The 19,610-nt window shown below is 45.8% G+C and overlaps 3 protein-coding genes across 6 annotated transcripts; all 3 read right to left on the bottom strand.

Moving 5' to 3' along the window:
- Positions 1-2,946: 2,946 nt before the first annotated feature.
- Positions 2,947-8,401, bottom strand: nepro (nucleolus and neural progenitor protein). The gene is made up of 9 exons (XM_031733159.2): positions 8,256-8,401; positions 7,968-8,122; positions 5,277-5,365; positions 4,848-4,976; positions 4,622-4,699; positions 4,233-4,528; positions 4,083-4,141; positions 3,785-3,999; positions 2,947-3,706 (listed from the first exon to the last, which is right to left on the bottom strand). The coding sequence occupies exons 1-9, from the start codon at positions 8,338-8,340 to the stop codon at positions 3,391-3,393; spliced, it is 1,422 nt and encodes a 473-aa protein (XP_031589019.1). The 5' UTR covers positions 8,341-8,401; the 3' UTR covers positions 2,947-3,390.
- Positions 8,402-8,588: 187 nt separating this feature from the next.
- Positions 8,589-11,574, bottom strand: tex30 (testis expressed 30). Of its 3 annotated transcripts, none has more exons than XM_031733106.2 (5): positions 11,511-11,574; positions 10,542-10,778; positions 10,377-10,428; positions 9,751-9,965; positions 8,589-9,557 (listed from the first exon to the last, which is right to left on the bottom strand). In XM_031733106.2, exons 1-5 carry the CDS (start codon positions 11,526-11,528, stop codon positions 9,387-9,389), a joined length of 693 nt encoding a protein of 230 aa, XP_031588966.1. In that variant the 5' UTR covers positions 11,529-11,574; the 3' UTR covers positions 8,589-9,386. The 3 variants fall into 3 exon arrangements, with proteins under 3 accessions (XP_031588966.1, XP_031588967.1, XP_031588968.1); XM_031733107.2 differs by lacking the exon at positions 11,511-11,574 and adding an exon at positions 11,322-11,501; XM_031733108.2 differs by lacking the exon at positions 11,511-11,574 and adding an exon at positions 11,171-11,294.
- Positions 11,575-12,267: 693 nt separating this feature from the next.
- poglut2 (protein O-glucosyltransferase 2) lies at positions 12,268-18,672 on the bottom strand. 2 transcript variants are annotated; one of them, XM_031733157.2, is made up of 10 exons: positions 18,196-18,672; positions 16,270-16,475; positions 15,920-16,125; positions 14,900-14,977; positions 14,493-14,665; positions 13,502-13,739; positions 13,200-13,409; positions 13,029-13,118; positions 12,737-12,841; positions 12,268-12,398 (listed from the first exon to the last, which is right to left on the bottom strand). In XM_031733157.2, exons 1-10 carry the CDS (start codon positions 18,381-18,383, stop codon positions 12,381-12,383), a joined length of 1,512 nt encoding a protein of 503 aa, XP_031589017.1. In that variant the 5' UTR covers positions 18,384-18,672; the 3' UTR covers positions 12,268-12,380. The 2 variants fall into 2 exon arrangements, with proteins under 2 accessions (XP_031589017.1, XP_031589018.1); XM_031733158.2 differs by having other exon boundaries at positions 18,542-18,662.
- Positions 18,673-19,610: the final 938 nt, after the last annotated feature.

The following is a 19,610-nucleotide window of genomic DNA, read 5'->3' as shown; positions in this document are numbered from 1 at the left end:
ATCAGTGAACCCTGACCTCTGGCTAAATATTAACCAAAGTAAAGTAAGAATAAAGAGAGCGTCCCAGACACGGACTGTTTTTGTCTTTTACAAAATGTGAGTTCTCCTCTTGTAGAAGAAATGTTTTATTCTCAGACACAGTTGGAGCACCCGCTCGCCTTCCTATTGTTAGAACAGAGATGATGACTTTTTTTTTAAGATGCATGGCTGTTGCTGTGAAGATAAACTCCTGGTGTGATGCTGAGACTCAGTCCTGTTAAAGCGGATGTTCCAGCCGACCTTAAGCTGGTCTAGTCGAATGAGCCGAAGCAGAGGCAGTGCACCTTTTATTGCAGTGTAATGGGCACTGTGCCTCCTGGAAAAGTGTGTATAGAAAATGAATGAGTGGATGGAAACTGCACGATGGGGACTTTTGCAGACTGCATTTATGGAGGTGGCAATAAAATGTCAGTGAGCTCTCTGGGCCGGTTCTCACTGAGGTTTGTAAACCACCGTCTGCTCTCACACTTTTTAATCCTTCTCTTTATTCTCTATTCATCCTAGAAAACTGATACATGAGACAGTTTTCTAAAATAAAAGCAAAGATGAGATGTACACAAATTATTGTTTATATTCAGAGCTCACATCCTTAAAATTTAAAGTTTGCATGGTTTCTTTGGGCTTTTCCCCAGTCTGGGTGATTTTCTGCCTTTGTTGTTCCACTGCAGGCCTCTCTGAGGAGTGCAAGGCACCAATACTCCACGTCAGCTTTTTTCCTCCTGTGGAGGTAATGATGTGATTAATTTAACACACCTCAGAGTATAAATGTTGACAATCCCACAGCTCCGTGCTATAAAAAAAAGTAGAGCCTTTAAACATTTATGGGCACAATTCTTCTTCTGCTATTAAGGTGTGAGGAAAATAAATTGAAGAACAGTAAACTGGGAATACAGACCTTTATACCCGCTCTCCTGTTTCAGGCCTTATTGTGGCCACAGGCTCCGTGTGATGAATCCCCGGAGAACCACCTACAAAAATATATATTTATCTGCAGCGCCGACTCAGCCGTGTAGAACCAGCTCTTTACAATTATGCTATTAAACACCTCCCAGCTGACAGAAGACAGACAGCGTGGTCTCACTACACTGACCCGAGGTGCACACGCTGCAGACGCCTCGCTGCCCGCGCCCGATAATGATGCTGAAAATGGTAAAAGTGGATCTATTTCAGGAAACAGTCCACCAATACTGGACAATGGAAGGGCTGTGTCTAAGTTAAGGTGAAGGAAGACCTGGAAATATAAATTCATCTTATCACAGCAACACTTTGTAAAAGATGAAAGCTACACATGCACAGTCTGTTTGATCTTACTGGGATATTCATGTGTTTACAGACCCAGACTCGAGGTTTGTGCTCCCGTTTATTTTGATGTTAAGCCTTCACATGCATGCTGAGTGTAGCTGTAACCAGCTAACATGCAAGTGAAAAACTTCACTCCACACTTTTGATCTTTGCACTCAATCACAGAATCGCTCAAAGCTGTAAAATCAAGTCTAAACTGAGGGTCATCTCCCAGTTTAGACTCAGCGAGGGTTTGAGCCGTCACATCAAAAACTAAAGAAACCAGTTTAGACTCGAGAAACAGAAGGAAGCCCGGAGAAAGATCAAGTAGACCTAAAGCACAAGCTTAGGTCAGCTGAGATGAAACTAGAGACGCTGCTTATGTCTCGACAAAGAAGGAAGGAGTCCAAAGAAAACCGTCCCCACACTGAAACACGGCGGTGGGAGTATTGTGCATCTGGAACTGGGAATCTCGTCAAGGAGAAAGAATCATGGAGAAAACACTCGGCAGCAAAACTGGGTCTGGGTCGTTGCTTTGTCTTCCAACGTGACAAAGACCTCAAACATGTGTCACTCCTGATGTAGACCGACCTCCAAAGACCGAAGTGAACGTTACTGGCCGGCACAAAGACACGTCTGCAGGGAGAACTGAAGACCATCAGCAGGAGAGGCGCTCTCGTGATCCAGGACTGCTCAGTAAAAAGGCAAAAGTGCAAAGAAATACAACAAAATACTCACAGACCTAAATGTGCTTTAATGCTTCTGACGTAGGTTGTATTTTTTATTATTATTATTTATTAACATTTGTCTTTATTGTGTTATACGGAGCATTAGTCCAAGGTTATTGATATTACATTTAAGAAGTCCAGCAGACCTGTGTGGTGATTTTGGTGAACAGGAAAAAGTTTCCTAATATTACAGAAATATTACTGTTTATTTAAATGATAAATGAGACAAGTTGAATCAACAGTAACCTTCTGCCTCAGCTCAGAGTTTCTGTGTCCTCATACATGATGCAGACCATGTTTTTACTCCTGCACCTCTTCCTCACCTCCAGGGTGTGAAAAATAACAGAGTGGACCTTGACAAACACAAAGTTAAGTATTGTGTTTAAATAGATGTTTGACTGTAACTCAGCCCAGTGAAGCTCTGACGGAGATAAAAGCTGCAGCGTTGGTGCAGATGGGACGACTCCATCTTCTTTGGCAGGTGATGATGAAACATAGTGGCTGTAACAAAACAAACCTTTTAGCTCCTAATCTGGTGCACAGTGTTCTGTGCCAGCCGCTACAGTAGATCCCTGCAAGGTCTCAGAACAGGGCCGGTGCCCGTCTGCCTGCTAACAGAAGCCACTGCAGGCTCTGAGACGCCTCCAGCACACACTCATTCCTGCTGACACCTGAGCCGTCTCACGCTGCTTCAGCCGTAGGATGAAAGAATCACTCTGTATTCCCAAAGATCAATCGAGCCTGGAATTTGTCGGTGCGCTGATCCTCGAGTCCACCAGGGGGAGCCAAATACACTGGTACAAAAGGCTAAGCTGGTGTCACCAACTACTGTAAAAGCCTCGTTCAGATCTGTAGTGCGTGACTTCTAATGTTATTCTGATTTAAAAACTGGCACAGCTGCACAAATGGATTTTAATTTCCTTTGCAGAAGAAAAAACTTCAGACAGAAGAAGCACATAAACATGCAGTCACTGCGTGCATGCTTCAGTAAAGACCGACAGGAGCTGAAGTCTGCTTCAAACCATAAGCACAGGCTTCAGTCTGCATGCTCAATAAATAAGTATTCTACTCACACACTCATATTTCAGCTCCATCAGTTAATTTATTTTCTATTACATTTGATTTCATACACTCACTGTATCAGGCGCACCGTCTAATACTGGGTTGGGTTAATTTCAGTTGTTTCCATGCTTTATAGCTTTTAATGAGAAAAACATTAAACTCTCTAAACATCTCGAGCACAGTGAGTAAAAACGCCGCCTGATGAACTTAAAGCTGAGCTTCTGCTTCTAAACGTCAGACTGTTCGTCTGTCTGTGACGTTAAATCAGTGCTTTCAGGCTTCACAGACCTGCAGAGGCAAAAATGTCATCGATGTCATCGTGAGTGTCAGAGTCTGTGCTCCGATGCGTCGCCTCTCGTGCGGTCCTGCTTCTCTGGTCGTCCCCGCTAAGTCGAGCTCGTCTCTGTCGTCCCGCCTGCTCTTTCTTTTTTACGCCGCCTCTCATCATAAACCGCCTCCTGAGACTATGAAAACAAATTATCCCGTGGACGCTTCTCCTCCTCGAGGCGAGCGAACGTAAGGTCTTTGGCGCTGATCCTTCTGGAGATGAAGCCCAGCAAGCTTCCTTTTTGAAGGTTTGCAGCTTCCTCTGGACGCTGAAGGACGAGAAGAGAGAACATGAGCACCTCTGCAGAACGCTAAAGGAAGACTTCCTGAGAAAGTGTCGCTCTTACTTGTAGCCCGCTGCCTCCAGGCATTTCATCTGCCGGCACTTTAAACGCAGGAATGTTAAAAGGCGTTTTTCCTTTCCCATCCTCTGGGATTTGCACCAGCGAATCATCTCGTCTACACGGATCTCCATGTGTGAGAAAGAAGCAGCTTCTCTCACCCGTTTCTGGAACTCGTGTCTCCTGTCAGCTCTGCACATTTGTTTGGGCGTCGACTTGCCCTCGAGTAGCAAGAAGAAGAAGTTAAATACGTGAACATTAGAAAGAGTCAAAGTAGAAACGAGTCACGTGCATGCTCACATACCTCTGCGAAAGTCCTGCAGAGCTTGAAAAAAGACTTCCTGTCTGCTCCGAGGCCGACGCCTGGAGAAATATCAGGGATGTAAGTGGGGATGTTCACGTTTCACTGAGGTCATGTTTGCTTTGGGAAAAACAGCGCATGAATGTAGACTACCTCTTTTAACTGCAACGCCGAGGTCTTCTTTGAGCTTTCTTTTCTGCGTGCAGGTCTTCTTGGCTTCAGCTGGAAGTTTCTTCGCCGCCTGCTTCTTTTCCTGCCGCGCTCTGCTGTGCGCCGGATGCTTGGTCAATAACAAAGCATCAGAGGAACCAAGGAACTGAGCCAGATCAGCTGGCAGGGAGAAGTCTGTGAGGAAGGGCATGGGCTGGGCTCGGGCTACGTCTCCGAGAAGCTCCAGGAGCTGCCGGTAGAGGCCGGACAGGGCGAGCAGCACGCCACGGAAAATCACCCTGAGAACGCACGAAATACAACGTGTTCACACTTTCTGCAGACTTAGTGCTCTCTCTCTCTAAATGCACGTATGCTGCAGAAAATGTCCTGACCACAGACGGCTGAGCATGCTGGTTATCACCACGTTCAGGATGACAAACTCCTCCCACTTCATCTGCTGCTTTGAGAGTCTGAAACAAGCAGCTGTTAAGGGGAAACCTGCGAGGCGACACGCAGAGAGCACGAAAGTCAGACTTGGTTCAGATGGAGACATCCGCACGTCGTTCACGTGGAGATCGATGCCGAGTCTGAGAACAGAACGGCCTCACAGAAGGATACGTGAAAGCTCTGCTGCAGCGACTCAGCGCGCAGCTCATCAGCCGAGCGGCCCCCAGCACTTTGAGACAGATCCACTCCAGCCTGGGCTGACTGGGAACGAAACACTGGCCGTCCTTGATGCTCAGCTGCCTAAAACACACACACACACACCCCACTGCAGACTGTGGCAGAAACTGACATCCACACAGAATTTCACCATTTGCATGCTGAGAGGACTTCATTCATGTAGTTGCCCATCCCTGGTCTACTGTGGGAATGAAGTCGGGCTACACATATTTTCATTGTGCACTCAGTAAATAAAGTGAAAAGCTTGGAGGGAGCTGCATCCCAAGGACTGGTTCATGAATCCAACCTGGTCACAGCAGGGAAAGCTTCTCGATAAAGACCTGCTCTGCATGTTACACACACGACAGCGAGCCACAGACCTACCTCTGGATCCTGTTCGGACACAGATCTGACAGTTCCTGAAGAGCAGCATCGAGCTTCATGTTCTTCAGCCTGTTCGCACACTGCTCCACCTTTGAAGGAAGGAACATGTAGGTTAGTCTGCGAGGTGACTAAGGCCAGAACACCGGGCTAGTGAAAACATCTGGATCATCTCCGAGACTTCTGGGAGAACATCCCGTGGCCTGACGAGACAAAAGCTGAACGTTGTGAGGTTTGAGTCCCGTTACATCTGCATTAAACATAAAGAGAACATCACAGCAGCACTCGGACACGGCGATGAGAGTGTGGTGGTCTGAGCTGCTCTCTACCCAAAAGTCCTGAAGGAGAATGTGGGCCCAGCAGTCATGCAGCAGCACAATGACCAGAAACACAGCAGCAGGCCCAACTCTGAAGTTGGCTCTGAAGACAAAATGAAGGTTCTGGAGCGTCCGAGTCAAAGTGTGGACTCAAAGGTGACCTTAAACAGGCGCTCATGCTGGAAAAACCTCCAATGTGTCTGAATTACAACTATTCAGTAAAGCAGAGTGGGACGAAGCTCCTCCACAGAGACATGAAACACTCACCATCAACACATCACAAAGTCTGGACTGCAGTCCTGCTGCCTGGGCACAGCCATGTATGAGTTTTAGGCTGTGGATACTTTGTTTCTCTTAATAAATACAATCAGCATTAAAAACTGCAGTTTATTTTCACTCAGGTTATCTTTGTATTAAAACTTGTCTGACATCGATCAGTGAAGGACAAACACAGCAGTCTGTGGAGGCTCACTGATAAATTATGGTGGAGGTGTTTCTGATGCTGTGACTCTGGGGACATTTAGGGAGCTGTCAGGCTGTCAGCCACTTCCACAGACGTTACTGTAGTCGGGTACTTTCAGCGGCTCCTGTATTTCCCCTGGGATCGCCACAGCGGCTGGATGTGCATACATATTTCAGCATGAAGTGTGGTCAGAATACAATCAGACCTCTGCACAGGAGAAACTCCCTCTGACCCGCACTCAGACATTTACATCATCTCCAGCTGTGACAGACAGGTGTTCATCAGTGTGGACGACACAGCAACCGAACGACCGAGCGTCCCACAGACTCAGTCTGATTACAGCTGTTTTATTGTCCCCAGAGTCACAAACACACAGCCTTTCATGCTGTTAATGATGATTTCCATGTCTGTGACGTTACATGCAACAACAGTCTGAGGCTGAACCTGAATCTGGGTGTTTCTAACCTCTGAACTGGGATGGATCGAGCCCATATACAGCATCGGTCCGATCCGGACCTAAATTACTTGATTGGATATCAGGAGAAATAAAAAAAATGTAGCCAGATCCTTTATATATTACAAAAATGCTTCATGAAACTTGCGACACGGCATAATCGAGGTCGTGACCTTAGCACGTCAGAGCAGTATGTGTCACGTGATAGAGCGGTCATCGTGTGCAAGATCTGTCGGCGCCGTGGAGTTACTAGAAGAAAAAAGGAAGATGTGGTAGCAGTGTTGGGAACCTTAACACCACAAACATGATTAAACACTCACAGAAATACAAAAGAAAGCAGTACACAGAGTTTATCCAGGCCTTCAATGCGAAGCAGAAAATTATCAACAAACGCTTTTGGAAAACATTCAGAGTCGCGAGAAACTCAATCCAGAAAGCAACAAAGCAAAGCTGATAACAGAGAAAACGCATCGACAGAGATGGTCGATGAGCGACCATCACATGTGTTATTAATCTCTGTCTCTCTTCCACAGCATGTCTTTATCCTGTTTCCTTCTCTCACCCCAACCAATCACAGCAGATGGCCCCGCCCCTCCCTGAGCCTGGTTCTGTCGGAGGTTTCTTCCTGTTAAAAGGGAGTTTTTCCTTCCCACTGTCGCCAAAGTGCTTGCTCATAGGGGGTCATATGATTGTTGGGTTTGTCTCTGTATGTACTATTGTAATCATCATCATCATCATCATCACATGACCTTACAGTATAAAGCGCCCTGAGGCGACTGACGCTGTATAAATAAAGCTGAACTGAATTGAATTTCTGTTGTGGAAAATGTTTTTGGTGCTTAAAGGAGCTTTTGGAGCCTCGCTACGTGCTGCCACACCAACGTTTCATTAAGGCATAATCAATCAATCAATCAATCAATCAAGTTGTTGAATACAAACATTATTTCGTGTTGATATTGGGCTTCATGTGTTTTTCAGAACTTTGCATAAACCTGCGTTTTAAATACTTAGATCTAAAGTTGTAATTTGTAATGTTTTGGTGATGACGTTTGTTTCAAAAGTTTACATAAAGAGATCAGCTGAGCTGAGCAGTACTTTGGCTGCTTACAAGTATAATAGAATAACTTTAGAGTTTGTTTGGTTTTTTTGTTGCTTTTTTTAGTTGAATATGACATTTAAAAAACGGTTTTACTGATTAAAAATAGACTATACCGGAGTCATATCGGTATCGGCAGATATCCAAATCTATCGGTATCTTGCCATCCCTACTGTGAACGACACGCTCCGGCCCTGACTGCATGGATGAGGAACAGGTAGCTGCAGACAGCTGGTTCAGGCACGGGAGGAGGAACGGGTTGTCGTGTACACCTGTACGTGACTCGGAGCTCGGGTGGGCTCGCCCCGAGTTTCCCTCAGCTCGGGATGAACACACCCACGGTTGCCCTGGAGACAGCGCTCACCTGCTTCAGTGCCTTGAACGTCTTGTTGCCTCTGTAGCTGTTGTTCAGGACGTACAGCAGCTCGTACAGCAGCCTGACCTCCGTCTGAAGGATCTCACTGCGGACCAGCTTCAGCACATTTTCGCTCTCCGTCAGCAGCGTTTCAACGTCTGCAGCTGCACAAACACAAACACCACCATCATCATCACCTCACAGCCACGCGGCGCCGAGTCCTGGCGCTCCCACGTGGGTCGCATGCGGCGTGTTATTTCGCACACAGCACGTCAGTGACCGCGCTGCGGCTCGTACCTGTCTGTGCGGTGAAGGGCACACGGACAGCGGACACGGCGCTGGGAAAAGGGACGTTGACTCTGTTCCAGAGCTCCACGGCCATGCTCGAGTCTGCCTCAAAAACAAAATACGACCCGGAAGTCCCACAGCCAATGGCGTACGAGAACGCGTAAACGTCATCGTCTGTGTTAAAGGCACCGCAGTCGCCGAGTCTGCTCTGCTAAAGTACTAAAAACACAAATGATTACTCCAAATAATTTTCACGAACTGATGAGAACAAAAGAGTAGAAATAATAAAAGCCAATAAATATTAAAATAATGGAAACATAATGAGGATAATGACAATAAACGTTTTTTCTGCATTTTTCAAAGTGTTTTTAATAGAGCAATGGATTATTAACACAGCATTTGTAAACATATATGTTATTCCTGTTTGTACACATTAACAGAATAATTATTTCATTAAAACAAACACAGTGAGGGTCAAAACTGAAGCCCCTGAAAAAGTGACCTTTTTATTGAAACACAGCACAAACCACCGCTGTGCTACGACGTGCTGTAAGGAGAAGAAGCACTTTATTGTGACAGTACAGGCAGGAAGCAAACAATCAACTTTAAACTGAGGGTCGTCTTCCACTTTACACTCATAGAGAAACTTCAGCGAGGGGTTGATGTGAGAACCTGCACGTGAAAGAGTGATGCGACAGCATCATCATCACGTCTGTGTTCTCCTTTGTCCTACAGGCCTCTGAGGGGCTCCTCGTGACCCATAAACCAGGACTGTTCTTATGTAACGCATTAAGGTTCCTCAATCACAAACAAACTTCTTCTCGTGCATAACTCCTGAACTGTTTGTTGCATAATCAGTTGTCAGTGCTGTTAAAAGTAGTCTGAGCAGCAGAAAAACACCTTTAAACTGTAATGAGTTATGACTTCAGATGAATACGGAGAGGAAGTGTGAGGAAGAGTAATGTCTGCACAGACTGATTTATCAACATTCATCAGCATGGTGCACATTAAGATTCGGGTTTCTAATATCTGTCACATACTGTGCAGAAATAAAAGCTCCCCGTGTGTTCACACAGACGCCCACTGTGAAATACTGACATCCTTTATTGGAACAAAAGCAACAGATTTAACGAGAGGACATTAAGGGGCCTGTGCCGCCTGATTTCTGATCCAAGAGATGACTTTTAGGTTCACTTCCTCCATCACGGACACCTCAGAACGGCCTTTCACCTTCAGTCCATGGCTGCCTCCTCGTAGCCACAAAATCTCAACCTGAGCTTTCATTTCTTTCACCGTCGTGTCAAAGTGAACCTGAGCGAGGACACAGAGCAGAGTGAGCACTGCAGCACGTTCAAACCGCAGGCTAGAAGAGCAATGTCACGTTACACAGATACATCAGAATTACATGCAAACTAACAGAACAACGATAATGAGCACACAGGACAGTCTTCTAATAGTTTAATAAGGAAACATGCATTAGGGATGAATCCTTCTCATTCCTCACCCTGTCACACATGTCGTCCTCAGTGCCCGACACAAACAGCACACGCATGCGCGCCGGCAGCGCCCTGAGATCTTCGCTCCGTTGGCGGTGTGCATGCGTCTGTCCTGGGGGGTGCAGGGGGAATGACAAGCAGATCACACCCTCCACCGCGGCCTCGGATTCCTCGCTTAGTCGCCTAGCTAAAGCTGCAGCTGCACGACACCCCATCGACCTGCCTGTGGAAACGTCACAGTGTTCAAGGACTCCCACTCAGTTATTTCTACAGTGCTGCACGTCCTCGTCTTCATTTTAAACACAGATGGAGGTTCAGAGGTAAAGATGTGGTATCTGGTGATGTCATCAGTTAAAGGCAGACACTCATGGACGGAGGTGGTGGTCTTTAAGCCCAGGACATTAACGTCGGGTCTGTTTTACCACATTAACTTCCCACCAAAGTAAACTGTTCAAGTACAACAATACTTTGCAAACTGAAGTACGTGAGACTTTTAGAGTGAGGCCCAGCCTCCCTGCATCACTGACAGCTGTGAGAGAAACAAAAAATTGCATCCAACTACAAAATGACCCGACATTAGTGTTTCTGTTCTGAGCCCGTCCTCTTTTGTTTTGAACATCTTAAGGCTTCTTACCTCCAAAAAATATGCGTTTTACTGTGAACCTCTGCAGTGATTTCAGGTAAACCTACAGGTGGAAACACGTTAACAGCACACAACGTTACATCATACTGGTGCACTACAAAAAACTTGTAATATTGCGCATAAACCAGTGAGTGCAGTTTTGACTTTAACACGTACCCACACAGCAGTGTAGGCCTTCAGCCTGTAAGCCAGGTTCAAACCTTTGCATGTAAAGCGCAGGCACAGGAAACCGTGTGATGCCAGCTGGTGAGCCAGAGAAACTAGCTGACTGAAGTTCATGTCTCCCCCAGCTCCGTGCGTGAGGATCACGGCGGTGTGAGCATCTGTCACGGCGGCAGGAACGCACAGGGCAGCATCTAAAGATTTGGCCCCAAACGGCACCTTCACCGCCTCCTGAAAGCCAGCGAGCACTGATTCAGCACCTCACAGCCAACCACTGTCACCCTTACCCTCACCTTTACAGAGCAGTGAAGATGATTACATAGTGATATTTGAAAAATCAGAAGTCTTAAGCTGACTCTGACACACTGGTCCATCATATCCAGCAGGTCAGATTACTGTAAGCCTCTCCACATCATCAGCTCAGTCAGCCTCACAGGTACACACACGTGACCACATTACTTTCACACTGGTCCCTGTGACCTTTGTGATCCTTCTGTTAGTTCCTGCAGCTCTCTGTGGTTTTGGCACCTCTGTGACCTGCTCCGTGTCTCTAACCCAGTCACACCTGTCAGGTCATCAGCTGCTCCAGAGTCAGAGCTCGGGGCTGGAGGTGTTTCACTTACTGTGGTCCTGATCTTTGGAACCAGCTGCCTGCTGATCTGAGATCAGTTTCAGCCACGCACTTATTCAAAATCAGACTCGAAACCTTTGAATTCACCGAGGCTTAAACTTCCTACTGTTTCTGCTGCTCTCGCTGCCTACAGGCTTTCTAACCTGCGCAGGTGTTTATGTGTTTGTGAAGCACACCGAGCCCACAGGTAATGGCGCGTGCTAGCCTCTCGTGCACCCGCCTCTCTGCGCCGTTAGCGTCGGTGCTCCGGGCTCCGTTCCTGGTTCGAGTGCCGTTTCATTCTAACCTGACTCTGGTTTCTGCCATGTTTGTTTTGTATTTTTCATACTTACCTCCTCAAACGTCTCCATCACAAGCAGCTTCTTCTCTGGAACACCGAGGACTTCAATACCTATTAGTGACACCTAGCGGGGAGGAGTGGTCACTACAGCGTTACCAAACCTGTATTTAAATTACTTTTTATTTAAAAAATGGTTTGAAATGTTTATGTTATGTTTCATTAAAAATATTTGTTTCAGATTGTTCACGTTTTAATATATCTTTATCCAGTGGACGTACTGGAAACGCAGCATGTCATACTTCATAATGGTTCGTCTCTATAACACTTCCCTTCCTTCCCAGTCATCCTGCACACTGCTGTTTATTACTGACATCTGATCAATTGAAACATCACCCTATACTCCCTATCATGTTTCATACTTCCAGTTTTATCCATGTCTGAGCATAATGTTTGATTTTATATGTTTTATTTTATATATCAGGATGAATATCTCAGCAAAAATATCACTTTGTGCAGGACAGTCACTCCTCAGCAACTGTGACTCGCTGCTTTGTGGTTCAAATCTAAACCATGTAACAGGGTCAGTTATAAACAGCAGCATTAACTTTATGACACTTCAGTTTGTTTACTTTTTCCCAAGGTTAAGCTTTTTATTTTAAAGGTTTTCAGTTCTGTTTTATCCGTCAGGTAAACTGAAGGCGTGGCCACGGCTGATTTTCCAGCAGGCACAGCGGTCAACTGCACAACAGGGCTGACACTAAACCTCACTGAGTAAATAATCTGACATCAGAGAGAAAAAACACACTCTGAACACATTAAAAGTATTTATTGAAAAATAAGAATCAGATATTCAAACCATAGTCATACAATTAATTGGCACTTTTTAAAAAAGGCTGTCAGTTATGAAGTGGGAGGAGCTCAGTCACAGTTCATCCTTCACCTGAAAAACAAACATGAAAACACTCGTGTTAAAATCCTGTTAGAACAGCACGTTGGTCCAAACGTTCACTCTAGTTGCAGTGATGCCTCACGTACACCAGATGGCGCCACAGACTGTAGAATAATAAAACTATCCCAGCTTTAATGTTGTTTCCTCTTCTTAATATGCAAAAAGTAAAATACGATCATTAGGATCTGTTTGCCTACCACGACATGTGAAAACCTCTGCTGGTTACGCAGACATCCTGTGACTCTGACATGTCATCTTTCATAAAGCTGATCACAGCACAGACACAAGCTGCAGGTGCAGAGCAAACAAAGCATTCAGGCATTTCTCACGTTTGTCCTGTGGCAGGAACATGGGAACAGGTCATCAGCCGGCTGCTCCACGACCTCCATGTCCTTCCGGATCTTCGGCTCTGTGACCTGGAGTTTGGCGTACTCCTAGTTCGCACGCATAAATATGGCATGTGAGGAAGTGCGACACATTTACGCCGGTCCAAATGAAGAATAATCAGCATTGTATCAATGCGACGCAGCGCGAGCACAGTAAGACTGCGTGAGTAGTAACATTGTATACTTTGTATACTTTTTCAGTCGTGCAGTAACTCTGAAACTGTAATCACATTACCTTGATCAGTATGTAGTAATAACAGAAGATGGTGTCTCCCATGAGATGAGTGCGGGCAAACTGCTGACCTGCGAGAGCAATTTTCTTTGCCTGAAAGAAGAAAACAAAATTACACCACCTTCACTTGTCGTTAGTGAAACCAGCGAGGATCCAGTCACGTGTTGTTGTCACCTCCTCGTCGTGGTCACGCGCCCACTGGATCTTCTCCAGCAGGTCTCCCAGGTCTGCCCTGACAGGGATGTAGTGCTCCCACGCTCGAAGCTGCTTGTAGAAATGTTCGTAGTACCCAGAATCCTGCTTCAGGACCACGCTGTCCCCCGCCAGCAGGTACGGCAGCCGATAAGCTGCCACAGTGCCATCAATGTTTATTTGGTACTTGTACTGATGGTGCATGAAAACAATGAAAAAACACACATTAGTATAAGAATATCTGACGTAATAAAAGCGTTTTTATGGAATATAATTCATCTCACCTTGAAAAAGTCAAAAAATGAAACATGTTTGACAAGCGGCCCGTAGAGGCTCTCATCGTGTTTGAAGAAGAAGAAATTAGTAAAGGCGGCATCTATGATGTGCGGGTGAGCCCTCGAAAGCTTGACCAGCTCCAGGCGCTCCTGTCGGCTGTCCCGCCCCCTCCAGAAGGCTGTGGCGTTCTTCTCGGGCCACGGTGGCCCCGTGTTGGCCTGAACCGACATCATGTCCAGGCTCACCCTGTACGGCGAGCAGAGGATGTGCTGAATGTTACATCCTCTGCAGTTTGTGACATCACTAACCTCACAGGTGAGCAGGTGACGGTCCATCATTAAACAGCTCTCATTATCACACATGCATTAAATATCAACTCAAAGAGCAGAAAGGTGAGAGGAGGAAATGCACGGCTTTATATCAGGTTCATATTTCAGGCTGCTTAGTGATGGCAGAGCAAGCGTACATGAAGAGGAGCACGTGATGATTTAGCTGGACCAGGTGACCCTGAGTCCTCCCTTAGTTATGCTGCAATAGGTGTAGGCTGCCGGGGATTCCCATGATGCACTGGGTGTTTCTTCTTCACTCACTATGTGTTAATAGACCTCTCTGCACTGAATCATACTTATTATTCATACTTATTATCTCTTCCACAGCATGTCTTTATCCTGTCTTCCTTCTTTCACCCCAACCGGTCGCAGCAGATGGCCCCGCCCCTCCCTGAGCCTGGTTCTGCCGGAGGTTTCTTCCTGTTAAAAGGGAGTTTTCCCTTCCCACTGTCGCCAAAGCGCTTGCTCATAGGGGGTCATATGATTGTTGGATTTGTCTCTGTCTGTATTATTGTAGGGTCTACCTTACAATATAAAGCACCTTGAGGCGACTTTTGTTGTTTGGTGCTGTATAAATAAAACTGAATTGAATTTACTGCCAGTTTCTGTGGTAACGTAGTAATACTTTAGCTGAATCCATAATTGTACTGTATTCCACACACAGCTTTACCTCCCCATGGTCTCCAGGACGGACTCGGTCAGGTCATAGGTCGGCATGACGATATCTCTGGTGTTATTGGAGCCACACCAGGAGAAGATGGGATGAAGCTTCTCAGGAGGCTTCCTCTTCTCCAACGGCCAGTCACCGAGATTAACAAAAAACTCCACATCAGGGAGCCGCACCTGAAAATGTTTTATGATAATCATTACTGTTGCCACTGTCTGACTGACCGTATATCTGCATTGATGATGACGTCCTAAAAGCCTAACCAGCATGCACTGCACCAGTTTTGTTTGAACACGGGAATGTTAAAACGTTTCATCCCTGATGTATCAACATATAAAATACAGAAATTTAAAATCAAGTGTGTTTCTGGTCGTCTGAGCGACGGCTGAGCAAAAGTAAACACAGATTACCTTTCTGGTGAGAGACAGCAGGATGGCATCCATAAAGATTCTAAACCCGACATGTTCCCCAAATGTTCTCACGTAGATCTAAAGACAATAGAAACACATTACAGAAAACAGCTGCTCACAATCCAAGATTACCTTCTCAGCTAATAGATTACACCGCTGCACAGGATTACAGGAGTCAGTGACAGCTATGCATGAGTCATTACTGCAATGATACAGTGACTTTAGTATTTCATTAAACTGTAAAGAAAACAGACAGAGCTGTAAAACGATGCAGACATTAACATAAATAAAGCGCTAACAACTCAGCATGCTTGGAAGCGTGGAAAGGAGAGATGACTTTTATCCTTCTCATTCATTTAAAGTGTTCAGATATGAAATGAACACAGAACACATTTATCAGATCCACAGCTCACATTCAAATTCAACAAAAACACAAAGACAAAGCAGTTTTTGATGCAGTTTTACGGACGGACAGAACAAAGCAAACTCTCACCTAAGCAACAGAAACCCTGAAGCAGCTCATCACATTTTCCTCTGAGTAAAGGGACTCGGCTGCACTTACACACACACAGTATGAAATGCAGTAGTAAAGTTGTACTGTGGTAGTTTTTACTACTAAAAGCATCAATTTCACTTTACCACAGTCATACTTTTACAGGGAGCTAGTCATGGTAGCGGATACGTTCCTGAATATTCCCATGTAATGTGAGCAGTGTGTGAACCGGGCTTTAGACTCATCACTATCACAGCAGCACTCATGCACACCTGGCTCTGCTCTTACAGGTGAGTCACACGGCTCCAGGGTCCAGGATGAAGGAACATTCCTTCTACCCTCATCTTTGGATCTGATGTGTGTCACCGAGGCTTACATGGTGTCATGGTTTAAGAAGGCCTGACTGGATGACTGAGAGGCCCACAGACATCAACTAAAGCTGACTCTCTCAGCTTCCTCTCAGGTAAAACGTACCTGCATAAAACACCTATGATAGGTCTGTGTTGGTTTCCCACAGGTGGAATCACCTTGTTGTCTTTGACGGTGTAGTGGCAGAGGCTCTGCCGCTGTCCGAAGCGCTGTGGGATCTCCTGTGCGTTACGATCTGGGTCGACACTCGGGTAAAAGGACAGGTCCCTCTCTATCTGTGCGAAGGACTGAGGGCAGTGCATGTGGGCCTCCCACGCAGAGCCGCTCTCCTGGGGACAGTTGCATCCCTCGTGATAGACCGGGCCTGCAGAGGGGAACACCGACTCATTAAGTTTCTGGATCCAGCAAAAACAGCAGGTGAAGACTCAGGATTAGAGCGTGAGCAGGAAACAAGTTCATGACGTCATTTATCAGAGTGAACATCACAGCTTCACGGACTGCGTCCTACCTTTGAGAACAAACGGTGACTTGGCAACGTGCTCGTTCTTGAGCAAAACGTGGATGTGAAGCTCCGAGTAGGTGGCGTACATTCGGTAGCGGACCAGGAATGACCCATCCCGACGATCCAGGACCTGGATCCAAATCCTGGTGAACTGCTCCACAGGAGACACAATCTTTACTTCAAAGGTTTTCTCACCAGGTGATGCAGTTAAACTGTGGGAGGAGCGAGAATACAATGATATCTACTGCTGCTCAGGAGAGTCGGACAGCATCTCATAACAACAAATATGAGCCAATGTTTACAAAGCACAGGACTTCACCTTTGCCAGTTCATCATCTGTATGGTTCATTTCAGCTCACTCACAGTTTATACTCTCTACATACAAGAAGGTTTAAAGTTTGCCTGTCACAGAAATCTGAGTCACGTCTGTTTTGCAGTTTTTTATGGTTTGGTGCACTTTTTGCACAGTTAGCGTGTCTGCACCAGCTCACGGTGCAGTAATGACTGTAGCAGGCATGATAACCACAGAGATGACGGCACCTTTGATAAGCTCCTGCAACTGTGTGATGAAAAAGGTCATTGGAGGCCGTCTAACATCGTCCTGCCTGTGGTTTGTCTTTCATATCTGTTCTCACACTACGGATCAGGTCAAAACTTCAGATTTAACACCACATTTAAAATTTTATATAGTGTCCTTTTGTAGTCATGCGGGGGTTTTTTAGCTTACATGTACAAATGGATAAGATAAAATATAAATGTCTTTGTTCTCTAAAGGTTCTCTTGAGCAATAGTTCTCCAGTTTTCTGAAGGTCTCTCAGTGTTTTTCTTTGGACACCCCGTCAAAGGAGCTCTGATTCAACCATAAAAATCCACCAAGCTCGAGCGATGGTCACCGTTCACTGAAGCCTCATCAGAAATGCTGTCAGTGAAGGACGGCTGAAGGGAAACAGGAGGAAAGGCTGAGGCTGAAAATGACACAAGAACTGGACTGAAGGTCAGAGGAACAGGTGTGATGGAGAGATGGATCCACATCATGGTCAGTGTGTACGAGGAGGTCAGGAGGAGGTCCAACAGTGAGAGTCTGCAGCCATCTGTGAAGCACGGTGGAGGCTCTGTCATGGTTTCAGGTCAGTCAGTGCTGTTGGAGATCTTTGATAAACTGATGAATTACAGAGTCTGATCCACCACGCAGGAACATCTGGAAACACTTTTCAGCATGCTGATGATCCCAAACACACTGAAAGTGCAGTGAAAGCAGAGCCGGATAGGAACACATATTAATCATGGATGTTCCTCCTCAGAGCCTCAGCATCACTGAAGCGGTGTGGGATCATCCTGACAGGGAACGCAACCAAAGGCAGAAACATCCAAAGAAGAGCTTTGACTGTCCTTCAGGAAGCCTGGAGAACTGTTCCTGAAGATCCTCACAGAGCTGACAGAGAGCTCAGACTGTGCTGAACAATAAGGCGGTCATGCTAAATATTCACTCTGAAGCTTTTTAGAATCATATAAACTCTTTCTTTGCTGTATTTCCATGTTTGTCGGCACATTTGTTTCCCTTTTTCTTTGCTAACATAAAGAACAGAGGGTTTGTTACGCCCCGGCTCTGTTACTTTCCTCGTTCTTGTTACTTTCCCTCATCGCCTTGACCCTTGTAGGGGAACGTAACAGGGTTTTACATGGCACTGTATATCTGATAGTGATACATTGGAGACTGCTCTCAGAGAAAGATGTCATTTTGTACACAGCAACATTTAGACCTTTGGCACTTCTGACTGTTAAATCACACCTGCGTGGTCACATGTGAGGTCTCCGGCTTGCACATGCGCATGATAATGAGAAAACCAGTGATGTGATGTGATTCTGACACCCCGATACGACAGTAAACTCCAGGCTCTGCAGCTCGCATACCACAGGCCTGGCATTACTCACTTTTTCCCCGAGCTGTCCGCCGCCTGTATGTAGAAGAATCGAGCTGGAAGGACGACGCTAGCCTCCAGCCCAGGTCCCCATACTAAAGTGTTCGCAGCGCTGGGGGCCGAGCCCGCCTGAGACCCCCGCAGGTCATGCCCGAGCACAGACAGACAGAAGAACAGCCACCACGGCCGCAGTGCTGACATACCGGCCAATGCGCAGGCTCACACGGGTTACAGTCCTGCGTGCTCTCGGCCTCTGCTGGCCCAAACTGCCATTGTTCGTTCAACTCTGTGAAAACTGAGCGGACGGACTGAAGTCTGTGTGCAGCGTGTGAACTTCGCTTCGCTCCATCTAGACTCACCGCAGACACCGCATTTCACATCCGGTTAGAACGAGCGCGGTGTCGCTGTTTCAGGGACGTTAACGCTGCTAGCACACCGGCAGCTAACTCAAAAAAATCTTTTACAGTCGAGTAAACAATCAGCTGAATGAAAGGGGGCGGGACAACAGAGCGCGTTGTGAGACCCGATTGGCCAAGAGACCGATGGAGCTCCAGGTGTAAATGTGATTGGACGGCAACACGGAAGTTAAAGTCTTCGGTACAAGCTGGCCTGAAGTTAAGTGGTTGGAAATGAAAACTTTACCTCAGATTTAAATAACAATAAAATGACTCCTCCCACTACTAGTAATAATAAAGATGTTATAAACGTATAAATGTCACCTGAAAGTTATAACAAACTATAATTAATGTGTTTTTATACGGCGCAGTCGTATTTGTTTTACTAGATATAATTTTAATATATTTATTTGTACAAACTAGAAATGTTTTTAAATTAAATTTGTACAAATCTGAAGTCCTCAAAGATTTGAAAGAAGTTAAAGTTTGATAAGTTTTTTTCAGTGTAAATATTAAATATTCTGTTTGAAAGTACAGTCAGGGCCATATGTGGAAAATTAAACCATTTTTGTAACTCACAGCTTTAATTCAAATAAATAAAACCCATAAATCTTCCCCGTGTCTCAGAGGCTCAGAAGTAATTGGTCAGCCTAACATAATTTGAATACAAACTTTATATTTTAGTATCTGGATAAAAGTCTTTGCAGTAATATTTTACTGCCTGGTGACATCACCACGTGCTGTTTCCTTACCTGAGATGCTCTGCCAGGCTTTAGTGCGGCGTCTCTCGGCCGCTTGTTTCTGAGTCTCTGCCTTAAGTTTTGTATTTAATAACTAAAGCTGCTCCGTTGGGCTGAGATCAGGTTGTTGTGACTTCATGCAGTGTTGCTCCAACTGCCAGTTTAACGTGGGTTGCGGCCAAGGCCAACTTTTGATAAAGCACAGAGGACTGAGACGAGGCAATGGTGGAGGTCCGAACTTTTTACTACCAACACTCGAAAACCCAAACACATACAATACACCAGCGCCACCT

This window comes from Oreochromis aureus, linkage group 16 (assembly GCF_013358895.1).
Source record: "Oreochromis aureus strain Israel breed Guangdong linkage group 16, ZZ_aureus, whole genome shotgun sequence".
Taxonomy (NCBI): Eukaryota; Metazoa; Chordata; class Actinopteri; order Cichliformes; family Cichlidae; genus Oreochromis; species Oreochromis aureus.
Note: the sequence above shows the minus strand (reverse complement) of the source record. Positions and strands in the feature narration are given on the sequence as shown.

Excerpts from the sequence above, each read along its gene's own strand:
- poglut2 (XM_031733157.2), bottom strand. The coding sequence starts at position 18,383 with ATGTCAGCACTGCGGCCGTGGTGGCTGTTCTTCTGTCTGTCTGTGCTC. Across the intron at positions 16,476-18,195 it reads GCGGACAGCTCGGGGAAAAA|TTTAACTGCATCACCTGGTG; the intron begins GTGAGTAATGCC and ends CTCCTCCCACAG. Across the intron at positions 13,410-13,501 it reads CATTTTTTGACTTTTTCAAG|TACAAGTACCAAATAAACAT; the intron begins GTGAGATGAATT and ends ATGCACCATCAG.
- nepro (XM_031733159.2), bottom strand. The coding sequence starts at position 8,340 with ATGGCCGTGGAGCTCTGGAACAGAGTCAACGTCCCTTTTCCCAGCGCC. Across the intron at positions 4,529-4,621 it reads AGCATGCTCAGCCGTCTGTG|GGTGATTTTCCGTGGCGTGC; the intron begins GTCAGGACATTT and ends GTGCGTTCTCAG. Across the intron at positions 4,000-4,082 it reads TCTGCAGGACTTTCGCAGAG|GGCAAGTCGACGCCCAAACA; the intron begins GTATGTGAGCAT and ends TTGCTACTCGAG.
- tex30 (XM_031733106.2), bottom strand. Across the intron at positions 9,966-10,376 it reads AAAACGCATATTTTTTGGAG|GCAGGTCGATGGGGTGTCGT; the intron begins GTAAGAAGCCTT and ends ACGTTTCCACAG. Across the intron at positions 9,558-9,750 it reads AGGACGACATGTGTGACAGG|GTTCACTTTGACACGACGGT; the intron begins GTGAGGAATGAG and ends GTCCTCGCTCAG.